We start from the raw sequence: 15,505 nt of genomic DNA on the forward strand, positions 1-15,505 counted from the left end.
TTAATATTTCGTTGTTTACATTCTATGTGAATGTGAAATGTAAGCATTGTAAATAATATCAATGCAAGAGCTAATGGAACTTCAACATCATTTTTCAAGAGAACGGTGGAGTAGTGATTTATCAACAGTGAGACTTCTCGTGAGGAGTTTTATACGATGCAACGTCAATTTTGCGGTAAATTTTTTCAACAGATCTCTATGGATCTAGAGGTGCAGAAGTACGTTATAATGACATAATGTATATATATATATATATATATATATATATATATACATACATATAACCATATGTATATATAACGTTTATATAATATATATAAACGTATATATATATATATACGTTTGTAAATATACAGTTGTTCTGTTGATAAATGGATTGGTTTTAGTTTTATTAAATAAGTTGTATTAATAATAATTTTATTAAACCGTTATACCTAGAAACATGACATTTTTTCTTTTATGACGTAGACATGGGATAATAAAGGATTTTTAGAAATATCCACCTTAAAGAGGTACAAAGGGCGACACATTTTTTTTCAAGACATAGCCACATTTCGCGTATCACTACAGTTAAAGATGTGGAATTCGGCATATGAACTCATTAAAAATAAACAAACACGTGTTTGAGCATTTTTCGAAATTCAACTTCAGAATTCAAATGAATTGCAATATTCGTTTATCAACTGAGTACAAGCCTATTAGAAAATTATTTGCAACTGTAACAGTGTAACAGGACAAATAAAAGATGCAAAAAAATAAGGGAAATATCTATAACAAAATGAAGCTAAAAAGGATAGCTTATCACAGTAGACTTATTATATTTTATGAGTCTTACCAAATCATTGCATATTATAAAATGATCTTTACGATACCTGTAGTTGTCTGAAGCTAACGCGGGCATAGCCGCGGGATAGTATGTCATGAAATAATATACGCGTTAGAATAATAAAAAAACTATACAAGATGTTCCATTAAATTTGTTATATTTGTTTCTTAAGCTTTCCTATCTATATGTATATGGCTTCGAAATTTCAAGGCGGCCTATTTGTTTTTTTAAGTAGAATTATATATTTTCATTTAGGTAGGCATGTAATCTGTTACAAGACAGATTCATTGATCTATAATACGTTGGTCTTTCAATAACACAATAAAATAATGAAACAATTACATCATTTTTCACATAATGTTGAGTATATGTTAGAATAATTTTTGATTAATGTGACACATTTACAGTAAGTTACATAAATCAGCATTTTTATTCATATTTTTGATAAAGAATTTGTAACATTCTTTTTGCTTTTTCTCTTTATGAAAGACACATTTTTTATCACTTTATTATTGAAATTTACAAAATTTGGTACCTTATCTTATTATCTAATGCGAACAAATTCATTGTGTAAGGAATTTATATATGTACATGACATATATATAATTGCAGTTGCACATGTTTTAGATAAATGGTATATGGAAAAACCACTTAACATTACTGATAAGACAATTTTCAATTTTTTCAATGAGAAAGATCTTTCTTGATATAAAGTAGACAAACAATCATGGTGTTATACCTACATATATAAGAACAAAATCAGAATATAGGATAGTATGATTTTTATCTTTTACCACGATGAATTTCATTTGGAAAATACTTTTATGCTTTGTATTTACGTTTTTTGGCACGAAACTTTTTTTATATGTGATATTGAATTGCTTAAAAAATGTTTTTCTTATATATAAAATAGTGGTTTACAACTATCATATCTCGTTATTCACTAGTTATTATAAACTATATGATTATACATTATACGTTTTATAAACTATAAGGAAGATAGAAAATTTAAACGCATCATTCTTTAATATGTGAATTACAATACATAAATATAAAATGTCTCATGTAATTTATATATATGTAATTATTAGAAGATACTAAAAATATATTTTAATATATTTGTCTTAAAATTTAGGTGTAGTTAAGAGTGAAGGGTATAGATTATTGAGTGGTTATGTATCTGGAGTGAATGGTATGCCTCCAATAAACGTAACTGTGTGAACGACGTAATTCTTGAGAATCCTTCTCTATCAAATGCTTTTCAGTGTGTCCGCCTTGTTATGAACCGGATACACCAAAAACGTGTTACTATAATTTTGCAATTGAACGTTATCATAATTAAAAATTTTATAAATATTAGAAGCTTATCAAGAATTCAAATTTTCTTCATTTAATCATTTAACATCTTTTCTTAGCATAGTCGCGTTACTATCGGGATTTTTGAATAAAATATATTTTTAATCTCTTAGAAGACTTAAATACTTGTACTATACCATATCTTTCTTTTGTAAAGCATTTCTCTGTGATCTTTGTTTTCTTAATGTTATTCGATTCACGTCGATTGTCAGATCGTGTATTAGCCGATGGCGTGTCACGTATGGTTTTAACTGTGAATAGAATGATGCCAGGACCAAGTATACAAGTTTGCTCGGGGAGGATACTATGACGATGCATTGGCATGGTGTATTGCAGAATGTCTATCAATATTACGATGGTGTACGTACTTAGTGTAACGCAATGTCCAATTGTAACTAGTTCTACATTTAGGTATTTTTATAACTGATTTTAAAACATATACACTTTTAAATATTACATATATACAAAATAGTGGGAATTCATAGAACGATAGAAGTTATGTCCCTTCGGACGAAATTTTCGGTAGCCTCGTCATACGCACTCCAAAGAAACAAGACCCTAATAGACAATATTTCGAGATTGATTTCATGTTAAGTCATGTAATTGTTATTAACGATTGGATGCATGAATTATATACAGAATGATTTACAGATCGCGGAACTGGTATTGTCGGACAGGTACTTGATGCTGTATTAATTAATGGGAAGGGGTAATTTACAGTAAGTATATTCGTTTAACGATAGGTTGAGTCAAAAATTAAAAACGTTGAGTTGAATAAGATCTGATTAAACAATTTTTTTATTCTTGCCTCTCCAGACTTTACAACTGGAAAGGATTGTTCTATAAATTATTTTATATTTACGACATATGTAGCAGAATGCTAATGATATTACTACAATTACTCCCTTAGAAGTAATTATTGTAGAAGTAAGTAGACATCATTGTTTCCAATTAGTTATTTCTTTTATACATAGTTATGAGTATGGGTCAACCACTAGGACTTTATTCATTATCGTCAGAAAATTCGTCGATTACAATTGTAGATTACGTAAAACAACTTGATAAGAAGGAAAAAATAAAGAGAAATTTGGATGCTCCAGACAAAGATATTATTGTTGTTCCGGATAATGGATGTATTATAATTCGATTCAGCACAAACAATATGTATGCTGTGAGTTTAGCTGGTCCATATTTTTCCCAACATAAAACATTTTGAGGATCACTTCATAAAATTATCGAAATATTTTAGATTTGTATAAGGAATTACAAGTTAGATACTTAAATCTGTGCAAAATTTTCTAAAAGCAGTGTTTATAAATATTTGAATATTTTACAATGTTGATATTAACAGTTTATATAATAACAATAATTTATTGATCAATATCTTTTATTGTCAAGGATATTGGTTATTCCACTGTTACTTCATTTATCAGCAAGCAATTGGTATGGAGATTGTTCTCAATGTCGGAGAACAAGAAGATTTACTGTACCTCGACTTTTCCCGAAATACGGTAATTTCAAACCTTCCATTGAAAAAGGGCTGAAACTGAAGTAGAATTAGACTACGAAGTGGATGTCTTAGTAGGTCGATTAGACTACTTCTTCTATCAGCTTCTGTTAAGATATTGTAAAAATATAGTTTCCAATGGTTTTTTGTTTCTACTTAATTCCGGTTAATTTTATTAAAGTAAATTAGGTAAATAATTACATTAGTATAAGATTATAAATTTAATAATAGTTATCACGTTATTTGTTAATTTACTGATATTCGTGAATAAATTTCCGTTACCTTCACTTTGTGGATGGTCGAAAAAATACGTGTTTTTATGGTATTATACAACTTACGTCAGTTATAATTTATGTTGTCAATTTGTATATCAACTATCTTCCTTCCATCTTTATTTTTCAACTTACTAGGTATCTACTGATTATTCTAATTTAAAGTTAATAAAAAATTTAATACTCTTACGACAAAACTCTTTACTACTATAAAGAGAAGACGATTATTGATACTGCAAGCAGCAATATAGACCACATATTTGAATTTACTTGAGATCCTATACCATGGTGATTACTTGTAATATTATTTATCCACTGTTCGTAAGGAAACACTCTGGTGTACACGCTGAGGTAGTCACATGATCGACCATAAGAAACGATCCCCACTTGTATACCATTAAAAACCAAAGGACTACCAGGATCACCCTAAGGCAAGCAATATCGACATAAATTTCAATGACTTTATAACAGAGTTACATTAAATTAAAATTTATCATTGTTACGCGAAATCAGAGTTACTACAAATTGGTATTACCAAAAATACAACTATGAGAAACAAAACTCTATCTTATTGATACATTTTTAGCAATAAACTTGATCAAACGTTATAGTCAAATGAATTATAAAACTAAATTCAATGCACTCACGGAGCAAGCTTCTTGATTCCGTTTTGCACTCGTGCATATATTATTTTTTGTTGCCATCCAATCGTACACTTGGCACACTTCTTGCGACACTATAGTTACATTTAGCGCTTGCAATACGTTAGACATACCGCCTGATCCACTCTGCAATGAAAATTTGTTGAAAAAAAAGTTCGATCGAAAATTTTTATCTAATTATATAATAAATGCAACATATAAATAATTCTTGCAACTAATTTTAAAAATATTCTACAAATTTGTAATTTAAAATGTATTTATCGATTACAATAATTTTAATTTATAAAACCACTTACGTTTAATTTTCCCCAACCGGTTACCACAGCGTTTGTTTCTTGAGGTACGTAATATACCCTTGTGAGTGGAATCGGCTGAATTTTGTCGTTATATTTAATGTATCCATTTACGAGTATTAAGCCGATATCATTATGGGCTAGGTATTCGTCGTAAAATTGGTGCCAAATCAATTTGTTGACTGTGTGAACAATACCAGGTTGTGATAAATAATTGGTTCCAACAACAACCGTCATTTGTGATGGTACTTTCCTATAAAGTTATATAATATATAATAATGAGAAATAAAGAAATTATTGGCAAAATGACAAATATGTTTATAAAAAAGTACAGTTTATGAAGTAAGAACCTATCTTTTATTGTTTTATTTTCTGATGTTTGAAATTTCATGGTTCGAAGTTATCTTTGGTGGTTTCTCAACAATGGAAGGGAGTACTTAGATTTAATAGACTGTATCTAAGGTATACATTAAATTGTGTAAGAAATAGCGTTATCAGTATCATTGATAGATACATTTTTAGTAGCTTTGATATTATAAATTGAAATTTCGTTCAATTCATATGATAGTTTGCTTGGTAATATCGTCTTAACTTCAATAAGACCTTAATGCAACATCAATTGCATTTTTAAGATGACTATATACATTGTATATTTCATCATGTATATAGTATTTATTTATATTTCTCAACTTTGACCTTTTACTATATCTCTATAATGTGCTCTCCTGTGCAATACAAAATCTTTGCATAATATTCTAATACAAAGAATGCAAAGAATATTTTGTTTAAGATGTTTATGTAAATTTTCTTTCTACTAGTAAATACTTTTCTTACTTATAAATACAGCGTGCGGCGGTAAGGATGACATAAGGGTTAATAATTGATGCTCCGCATATGTGTGAACCTCTAATTCTGATTGACGCTTGGTAAGGATATTTACCGTCTTCAGCTTCATTACCGCCCACTAAACGTGGAACCGAGCCTTAAATAATAAATACATTGTATAGTATAGTATAGTAACTTTCATTAAATAAGTGCAATATTAATAATCATGAAGTAAGAGGACATTTACCGTCTTCAGCTTCATTACCGCCCACTAAACGCGGAACCGAGCCTTAAATAATAAATACACTGTGTAGTATAGTATAGTAACTTTCATTAAATAAGTGCAATATTAATAATCATAAAGTAAGAGGATATTTACCGTCTTCAGCTTCATTACCGCCCACTATACGTGGAACCGAGCCTTAGATAATAAATACATTGTGTAGTATAGTATAGCAACTTTCATTATATAAGTGCAATATTAATAATCATGAAGTAAGTGCTTTATCACAATCACAAAATTTTGTTATTTCATTAAACTGATCTATGGTGAACTGTTTCTATATTTTGCAGCTTTAAAGCGCCGAATAAAAAATTAACTTTTTAAAATTAGGGAAACAAACTTACCACTAACAATGGAAGTGATAATTAAAAAGACAGCCAATGCGTACATAATGCTAGAAATTGAAATCTATCCAATTTTTGTTAACCTGCACGTACTTATATGTACATTGAATTTATTCACTTTAATGATTAAGTTGAGTAGAATGATAAAAATGCATGTTATTTATCATACGCTCATAAATAATCTCATTTTGCTAACATCTATGGTCATAATCTAGATAGACATAGATAGGTCAGATAAAAAAAAATTGAAGCGTGAAAATTAAAAGAAGATATTAAGAAATTAAGGTCGTTGTACATTTAAAAACATTTTTGTAACGCAGGATATAGGAACGTGTTATGTTATAAACAAAGTTAGTAAATATTTATAAACAAAAGTAACTTTCTTTATTTCTTTTATTGAATGTTTAAAGACTGTATATGTGAAGTATAATACGCGATAAGACTGATTAAACTCAGATAAAAATTGATTTCGGAAATAAAGATTAAATATATATATATAGATATTGGAATAAAAAAGACTGTAGTAGAAGGTAATTGAAATTATCTTTTATTTATTTTATATTTGAAATCGTATTTGCCATAAGTCAAAGTTTTCCTTGAATTTAATTAAAAATTAGCAATCATATGTGTATTATTGTTATCTCGAAGATAAAACTCATATGCATATACAGGGTGGTTGGTAACTAGTGGTACAAGCGGAAAGGGGGTGATTCTACGCGAAAAAAAAGTCGAAAATATAGAATAAAAATTTTTCGTTTGAGGCTTTGTTTTCGAGAAAATCGACTTTGAATTTTCGCTCGGTACGCGTGCACTTTATCACGTCTCGTTATAACGGATCGTTGTCTCGATGGAAAAATTTAAAAAAAGAAAAGAAAAATTAAAAAAAAAATTTTTTATTCTATATTTTCGACTTCTTTTTTCGCGTAGAATCACCCCCTTTCCGCTTGTACTACCAGTTACCAACCACCCTGTATATTTAAATTTTTTATTAGTAAGAGAAATAATGGAAAAGTGGGAAAGAATTAGTTTACTAGCGTTTGCATTTTACACGGAATTCTAGATTGATAAGATTGCTATTAATTCTATGCTTTTACAGCTTTTTTATATTACTATAATTCTTGAATGTAATATAAAACTTTAACAAGGACAATTGTTTTTTGGTTAAATGCTATTAATAAAATCTACATATTATTTTTAGTGTAAGTCGATGGTTAACAATAGCAGTAAGTAAAAATAGATGGATTATTGTCAACAAATGTATTAAAAGAATAATAAAGTGATGATAAAACATAGTGTTTTACACGATTCATTTAAAATTACGATGTAACTTACAACTGGAAAAATGTTTTACGTCTTAAATATTAAATGTTTTAAATGTTTTAAACACTTACAAATACTTTCATATGCATATGCAAATCATACTTTATGATATCTATAATATTTATGAGCAAAAATCCATTCGTTCGAGCAAAAAGGTGATATATTAAAAATAAGAGATATAAAATATCTTTATGTCTCTTGGAAGTAAAAGAACATTCGCTGTCACAAATGATAAAATACTTATAACGATCGATAAAGCGATGATTTGTAAAAATAAAACCGAAGATTTTATGTGCGATAAGTTTCCCAATGTTTAATCAATGTTTACGAACCACTCCGATAACATCAAAATTTTTATATCAACCACTTGGGTATATGTAATGAAATATATCGACGTGTAAATTAAACATAAAAAAAGTTATAGTTTTGATAATCGTTTCTACGCCCATCTAATTGATCCTTATTACTACAAATAATATTTTGTATTGTACGTAATAGTGGATTATCTAAGGGTGTAAGAATTTTATTTCTCAAGTTTGTCAAACGAATTAATTTCACTCGTTTGTCTTCCCCTATTTTTTAAATATTTAGTGAAATATAATCTTCTTCTTTAAAGATGTAAAATATGGTCTTCCCTAAATGGGTAGATATGTATGTTCACGTAAAACTAAATTCCTCAGTCACCCGAAGTCTTCAATCATGTTATAATCCCACCTGATGATCTATTTTGAAAGCGTAATAATTAAAATATTAGCTATATCGTAGATCGGTAGAGTGATATGTATTTTTCCAAATTGTAATTACGTGTTTTCAAATCACACAAAAAAAACTGATATCATGTAGTCAAAGGAACAGTACGTAAGTGTTATACGAAAAGGTATTAATCTTATCAAACAATTAATCCAAATTTCATTGAGAGAAAGGTTTAAATACTGATATTATATAAACTCATAATTTTACAGTCCAGTGCGTAAGAATTACGATCTCATAATGAATTTTTTGCGGGGAACTTTTTTACTCCTTGTTCTTATTCTTACCGGTAGGAATCTATCTTCTTTTGAAATAATTCATTATTGTTCAATAACACACAAGCAGCAATAATACATCCGGTAGACATTAGAACTGTTTTATGTTATTTGTTTTCAAAACTAACAAAATTTACATTACATTATCGTTAGTGTTATTGAATATTGAATTCTTTCAACTCCATATGTGTAGTGTGTTAGTTTTTTAACAATATTATAGTTCAAAAACTGTCAGAAAAATGGAATAGTGTTTATAATATATGATAATGTATTCTTTCATAGTGGAGCTTAATTATATTTTTTATGTAATTATGTACTACATAATTTTAAAAAGGCGTGATCTAACCTTTCAGTCCTAGTTCAGAATGCAGTCTCACAATCTATCATTGCGGGTTACGCGCCCGGCGTTAGTGGAATGGGATTTATTAATGAAAATAACTGTTTAACTGACGAACTTCTTGCGGATTATTCCTTGTCAAATGCTGCCGAGTGTGCACGAACATGTAGACCAGGAGAATCAAAGACGTGTTACTATAAATTCGTAATTGAACGTTATCCCGTTAATGGCCAGTGAGTATAATAGTGCAATATTAGTATTGAAAACTCGTTAAACTTCTTTCAAATTAAAAAGTAAAAAATGTTGGATTTTTAAAAGTCTAGAAATTATTGAAATTTTTTTCACAACTTATCATCGTAATTTGAAATATCAATACTAGGTATTTACTTATGTAGTATTTATAATTAAATTTATGATCATTTGTTCTTTAATTATTCCAATATTATTACTGTGAGTATTTTGCGATTTAAAAAGATCCGTGACAGAAGGTTTAACCTCCGTATCAAAGTATCAAAGATTGTATATATTTTATTACGTATGATAAATTTCATTTCAGATAGAAATTTTAAGGAATACTTAAAGTAAATTGAGGAATAAGATACAAGTAAATTAGAAACAATCAATTATAAAATAAAGAATAAAATTTAAGGAGTAATTCTTCATTTTCAGGGCGTGCAATTTGTGTATGCCCAACGCTACAAACACTTTATGCCCTGACTGTCAATGCGTTCCCGGGGATGGAACGCAGCGGATGGCTTTGACTGTGAATAGAATGATACCAGGACCAACTATACAAGTTTGCAAAGGAGATTACGTCGTAGTTGATGTTCAAAATCTGTTAAAGTCAGATTCAGTTACGGTTCATTGGCATGGTATCCTCCAACATGGTTCTCAGCATTACGATGGAGTCCCACATTTGACACAGTGTCCGATCATGATTCATGACACATTTAGGTAAAATAAAATTTAAAAATTATGTTAAAATTGCGGAAATTTAATTATAATACATTACATCGTAGCTTTCATGATCGATCATTTTGATATATTGCTAATACTTAATAATTTGCAGACGGATGTTGCCACAGCGGTGACAGTAAAAAATTTTTAAACTATAAATATTTATTGCGTCGATTAGTTGGTAATGTCGCTAGAAAAATATGCCGAAGGCATATAGAGCAAAGGTTTAAAAAGCACACGAAGAAAACATAATAAGTCGAAGTGTGTTTAAAATTTTAACGTGAAATAAATGAAAAAGGGAATAGCCTGATAAATTCGAAGATACAATTCTCTTGAAAATACATGAAAAATCCACGATGCTTTGTGAAGAACGAGTAATATTAGTTTTCATGTTAATTTAATTTAATTAATATAATTCTGTATACTAAATATTGTTAATATTTTTGAAGTACAAACAAAAAGTACACGTAAAAGGCAAAGTACGACAAAGGCAAGAATTAGCAATGTATTGAATTTTAAAATTGCTCTTCTATAAAAAGCAGGAAATGTTAGATATCATGTTATCATCTGTGGTCTTAAATTTTACATTCCTCGAGTTACTTTATCTTCTTCGTAGAAAAATAATACAGAAATTCAATTAAAATTGAACCTCTTTCAAAAATACGAATTTTCATCCTAGAACAGTCTTATGAGATAAAATTTCATTTGATTATTCTAATTATGATAATGATAGTCGTAATAATAATCGAGGCAGGAAGATCTGTATTACCTGTATTATCTGTATTAGTAGAGGATAGAAAATCACATAGAACATTCTATAAAACATTCATCAAACAAGAGTATCAAATAACTTGAAATAAAGAATTTTTACTAGAACGTTATATGTTTGCTAGATATCAATTTTTTGCTAATAATTGGGGAACACATTTGTGGCATGCTCACACAGCAACGCAAAAATTGGATGGTGTATTCGGAAGTTTCATCGTACGGTCACCACTGCAAGATGAACCCTATCAAAATTTGTATGATTTTGACCTAGCAAATCACGTAATCGTTATTAACGATTGGTTTAAAGAAGAGGCTACGAGTCGATTTCCAGGTCGTAGAGCCGGCGTAGTTCATCAGAATGCCGATGCGTTCTTAATTAACGGAAAAGGAAGATACATTGTGAGTTTGATTTTCTTACTTAAAATATTTTATCATAGAAAATTTCAGCCAATAATTAAAATAAAATCGTCGTATTTTTATATTCAAATATTTCTAAAATTTGATTACGTAATACAGTATAGTAGTATATACCTTTTTATCGTGTATGATTTTGTTGAGAATTTTGGATCTTAATAGCCGAAATAATGGTATAGGAACACTAAATTTACACTTAGAGTTTATATTAGAATAGTTATATATTTATTTGATAAACGATTTCAAAGATATCCACTTGATACACACTTGCACGCGTCTCACCTTCTTCCATACCAGACTGTTAACTGAACAGTTTACATTCCTTTGTTTTCGAGACGCCCTGCACACACATTCTTCCACACACTGATATTCACATACAAGTATCACTACTACGCAGCTAATCTAGTCTAGCACATAAAATTATACATATCTCAATAGATTTCAAAGTATTTACATTTTAAAGACGCTATGTATTAAATACCATATATTAACTTAGTTTCTTAATTTTGTCCGTTCCAGGATCCCAGTCACGCTACGTCAAACATTCCCTTTGAAGTAATCACCGTAGGTGCTAATCAACGTTATCGTTTTCGTTTAATTAACTCCTTCTGTACCGTTTGCCCTGCACAATTGACTATCGAAGGCCATAGTCTTACCGTTATTGCTTCCGATGGTCAACCTATGCAACCTGTCGTTGTTGATTCTATAGTTTCTCTGGCTGGTACGATATTAATAAAAATGCAAAATAGTATTATTAATAAAATTGTCGTTCTATTCATTTAATTTTCCTTTCGAACAAATTTCACAGGAGAACGATACGACTTTGTCATTAATACTACTCAAACACCTGGTGCCTATTGGATACAACTGCGTGGATTGGATTATTGCGCCGATAACCATATCCAACAATTAGCTTTATTACAATACGAAGGAGCATCTATTACACCAAAGACAAAAGAACCTACTTTTGACAATCCTATTCCTAATGGCCTAGTAAGTAGTCTTCTCGTATTTTATATGGAATTGCTGATTAACCGAATCGTAAAAATTTTCAATTACCGAATCGATAAAGATATATTTATTTTAATAGTAGCTTTAGTAGTGGTAAGATATAGCAATAATATAGTTAACGAAATATATAATTTTAGTTACTATAATCATAGGTACTAGATATCGCAAGTTCCGTTTGCAATTCTACGCTCAACTATATCTGTGGCAATGGATTAAAGAACGCTTTGCAAGTCGATCCAGATATTTTGAAAAAAGAACCAGATGTAAAATTGTATCTACCTATAGCCATGCAGAGTTATAAACCGGAAGAGGTGTTCGTACCTAACACATATAACAACTTTCTGGGTAAGATATGGATATAGTTGTCCGATTATTTTATTTTCTTTTGTTTCTTGAAAGAACATATGATTAGTTTTTTTCTTTTTTTTTTAAATCTTAATAGTTCCATCACCAACATGGATAGTAGCCACGACGATAAACAACATAAGTTCAACTGGTCCATCCTCCCCGCCACTCACTCAATTGGAAGACACACCTGCAGATGCATTTTGTAACGCCGAAAATTTACCACCCCACTGCCGTCCAGGAGCTCCGTGCACGTGTATTCACTTGATTAAAATTCCATTGAACTCTATCGTGGAAATAATCCTGATAGACGAGTGTATGTTAAATGTTATCTAAATATGGAATTAACAGATTACTTTACAAAATGTTTATTTGATAAAGTGATTAATATATACATGTACTATCTTGTAATTTACAGTTGACACGGTATCTGTACGGCATCCCTTCCATTTGCATGGATACATATTTTATGTTATGGGCTTAGGTCAACCTTTGGGTGCCACTACAAGTTCGAATACTACGAATAAGATGACACTGGAATATTTCAAAGAACTTGAAAAGAAAAATCAAATAGAAAGGAATTTCGTTTCTCCACAAGGAAAAGATGACATTCCTATACCAAACAACGGATATGCCATAATTAGATTCCGCGCAAATAATCCAGGTAATTGTGAATATTGACAAATCGAGATTTTAAAGATTTTATATGCATAATAACTAAACGATTTTATTTTATTTCATTCTTAAGGATATTGGCTGCTCCATTGTCATCAAATTTTTCATCATCTTGCTGGTATGGAAGTCACTTTACAAGTTGGGGAGGTATCTGATATGCCAAAACCACCAGAAAATTTCCCAAGATGCGGCAATTTTAAACCGAAAATACAATCATTCACAAAATAGTATGGACTAGAAAAGTAATCGAAATTGAAAATGGTCAAACAAGGCATGACCATAACTAATAGATATAATGTATATATCTCCTCATTCGTTTTCGTATGTGGTGAAGATTCTCGCTAAATAGTGTAATTCGTAGATAACGAACTAAGATTTCTTTACAATAATTTAAATTAAATTAAAAAAGAGCGTATTAAAAAATATTTATTTAAATTATTTAAATTTTCGAACGTAATTTTGTTACTTCCTATTTCTCAATTGTCTCGATAAAATATATTTACATCTTGTAATCGCAAATGAAGTAGAGAATTCCATATTTCTGTAATATTTCAATAGGCATCGATTTATTACAGACTATTAAAAAAAAAAAAAAAAAAAAAAAAAAAAAAAAAAAAAAAAAAAAAAAAATCCGCAATTTAGGAATCAATGATAGTCTTACTAACAATTTAATAGATTGTTTAATTAGTATATAAGAACATCGCAATTAATTAATTCATATTATTTGATATATAATACATAATTACTGTGATGTATTACGCTATAATTACGAATTATATAACAAATAATGATTGCTTAGGTCTTACCATGTTTGATGAAATCTTGATTCATCTATAAAATGAGACAGAGTATTTGAAAGTACCTATATTCCATTCTTTTAATACATCCAATGATTCTACTCGCATAAATTTATTAATTTTTATATATCATTATGTATACCAATATTGGAAAAGTAGCAGTGTAACTTTTATTATTCACACAATGAATCAAATTCCATTTACCGAACACTTTACATACAAAATTATGCTATTAATAAATTGAATACACTGTAGACGATACAATTACAAAAAAAGAAATAATTCTGATAATGAACAATTACTACTGCAAATGCATCATTTATTTAATTATTATTTATCTTTCATATTTTGATTCCGTGAAAAATTTTCCGTGTAAAATATTTTATCAGAATATTTGTCCGTCCAATAATGTATAATAATCCCCTGCAAAATTTTGAAATTGTATAATAAAAAAATCTTCATTTTCCACATTTTTCATTCCATTAATTTATAACAACTTTAAGTAATGAATAATATTTATAAATTAAAAATATTCATTAACATGAAATAAATAAATGTTTAGCAGTATTTTCATTAATGAATACCTTAAAGGGAAATAAAAGGTGTTGAAAAGGGAATCAAATAGGTAACCAGGAGGACTACCAAAATATCCATTCAGTATAAACTCGGACAATCCGTGAGTAGTATATTTTACTTTCTAATATATGATTATGTTAAAGTATTATTTTAGTTGAATTATTAATTTAGTTATTTACGTAGTTTTATTTAACGGAAGAGGAACATTATATCTATTATACTTAGGTGTAGTCAGATTAAGAAAGAAAAAGAGCGGTGGAGTGATTTTGAATATTCGTAGTAATCAGAGTAAAAGTAACTTCATATCATTATTAGTTAGAGATAAGATTATAGATTATATACAGTGTATAAGATAAAGTTATTTATGTGGTCAGAACCTTGAAAACTTACGAGCATAGTACCTTTTATTCAAAATTATTGCTTCAATCAATCGTTAATTCAATTTGTATAGATGCATGCTGTAGAATTCTTTATTTTCCTTAAATAATAATTTACGATTTTATAGTTATATACTATAAGCCTTTAAATCGTGAAACACGTAAAGTATTTCATGTTACGTCTATAATATAATACGTCTATAATTATAATCCTTTATGAATGACCACAATAGCTTGTATTTTACTTTCAATTGTTGTGTATGATTCGTGAATTGAACATACGGTAGAATTCCGTTTATTAGAATCTGTCACGGGACAAGCTCGTGTAACTGAGGTTCACATGATAAGAGCGTACTAAATGTCCTTACTATTTACGATTTCTCGTTCATATAATAGTAATTCGCATTTAAATAAGTTAATTCACCAGAAGCTTATTTAAACGTATACTAATTAAAGTTCTGTCTAAATAAACGAAGCGCGTTCGAATGGTTTAACTATACTCGTGTGACGTTATAAATTGTAGAGGGCGTAATAA

The 15,505-nt window shown here is 29.0% G+C and overlaps 2 protein-coding genes and 1 long non-coding RNA gene across 4 annotated transcripts; 2 read left to right on the forward strand and 1 right to left on the reverse strand.

Moving 5' to 3' along the window:
• The first annotated feature begins 331 nt into the window (after positions 1–331).
• Positions 332–3,325, forward strand: LOC138180690 (uncharacterized). The gene is made up of 3 exons (XR_011173353.1): positions 332–2,901; positions 2,999–3,109; positions 3,226–3,325. It is a non-coding gene; the product is annotated as an uncharacterized LOC138180690 (long non-coding RNA).
• A 151-nt stretch (positions 3,326–3,476) lies between these two features.
• Positions 3,477–6,553, reverse strand: LOC138180687 (chymotrypsin-1-like). 2 transcript variants are annotated; one of them, XM_069114758.1, is made up of 7 exons: positions 6,369–6,553; positions 6,121–6,162; positions 5,751–5,898; positions 4,920–5,169; positions 4,609–4,749; positions 4,246–4,387; positions 3,477–4,168 (listed from the first exon to the last, which is right to left on the reverse strand). In XM_069114758.1, exons 1-7 carry the CDS (start codon positions 6,412–6,414, stop codon positions 4,116–4,118), a joined length of 822 nt encoding a protein of 273 aa, XP_068970859.1. In that variant the 5' UTR covers positions 6,415–6,553; the 3' UTR covers positions 3,477–4,115. The 2 variants fall into 2 exon arrangements, with proteins under 2 accessions (XP_068970859.1, XP_068970858.1); XM_069114757.1 differs by having other exon boundaries at positions 3,477–4,387; positions 6,369–6,551.
• LOC138180686 (uncharacterized) lies at positions 5,761–14,028 on the forward strand. The gene is made up of 10 exons (XM_069114756.1): positions 5,761–5,842; positions 9,073–9,283; positions 9,720–10,004; positions 10,901–11,174; positions 11,709–11,910; positions 11,998–12,182; positions 12,353–12,545; positions 12,643–12,861; positions 12,964–13,209; positions 13,294–14,028. The coding sequence occupies exons 2-10, from the start codon at positions 9,129–9,131 to the stop codon at positions 13,446–13,448; spliced, it is 1,914 nt and encodes a 637-aa protein (XP_068970857.1). The 5' UTR covers positions 5,761–5,842; positions 9,073–9,128; the 3' UTR covers positions 13,449–14,028.
• The last annotated feature ends 1,477 nt before the right edge of the window (positions 14,029–15,505 follow it).

Source organism: Bombus flavifrons, chromosome 6, assembly GCF_040668555.2.
Source record: "Bombus flavifrons isolate JBK064 chromosome 6, iyBomFlav1_principal, whole genome shotgun sequence".
Classification (NCBI taxonomy): domain Eukaryota; kingdom Metazoa; phylum Arthropoda; class Insecta; order Hymenoptera; family Apidae; genus Bombus; species Bombus flavifrons.

Bases quoted from the DNA above. Each gene is read 5' to 3' on its own strand.
- LOC138180687 (XM_069114757.1), bottom strand. From the start codon at position 6,414: ATGTACGCATTGGCTGTCTTTTTAATTATCACTTCCATTGTTAGTG. The intron at 5,899-6,120 runs GTAAATATCCTC...TTATTATTTAAG, and splicing joins CGGTAATGAAGCTGAAGACG to GCTCGGTTCCACGTTTAGTG. The intron at 4,750-4,919 runs GTAAGTGGTTTT...TTTTCATTGCAG, and splicing joins CCGGTTGGGGAAAATTAAAC to AGTGGATCAGGCGGTATGTC.
- LOC138180686 (XM_069114756.1), top strand. From the start codon at position 9,129: ATGGGATTTATTAATGAAAATAACTGTTTAACTGACGAACTTCTTGCG. The intron at 12,546-12,642 runs GTAAGATATGGA...AAATCTTAATAG, and splicing joins CACATATAACAACTTTCTGG to TTCCATCACCAACATGGATA. The intron at 13,210-13,293 runs GTAATTGTGAAT...TTCATTCTTAAG, and splicing joins ATTCCGCGCAAATAATCCAG to GATATTGGCTGCTCCATTGT.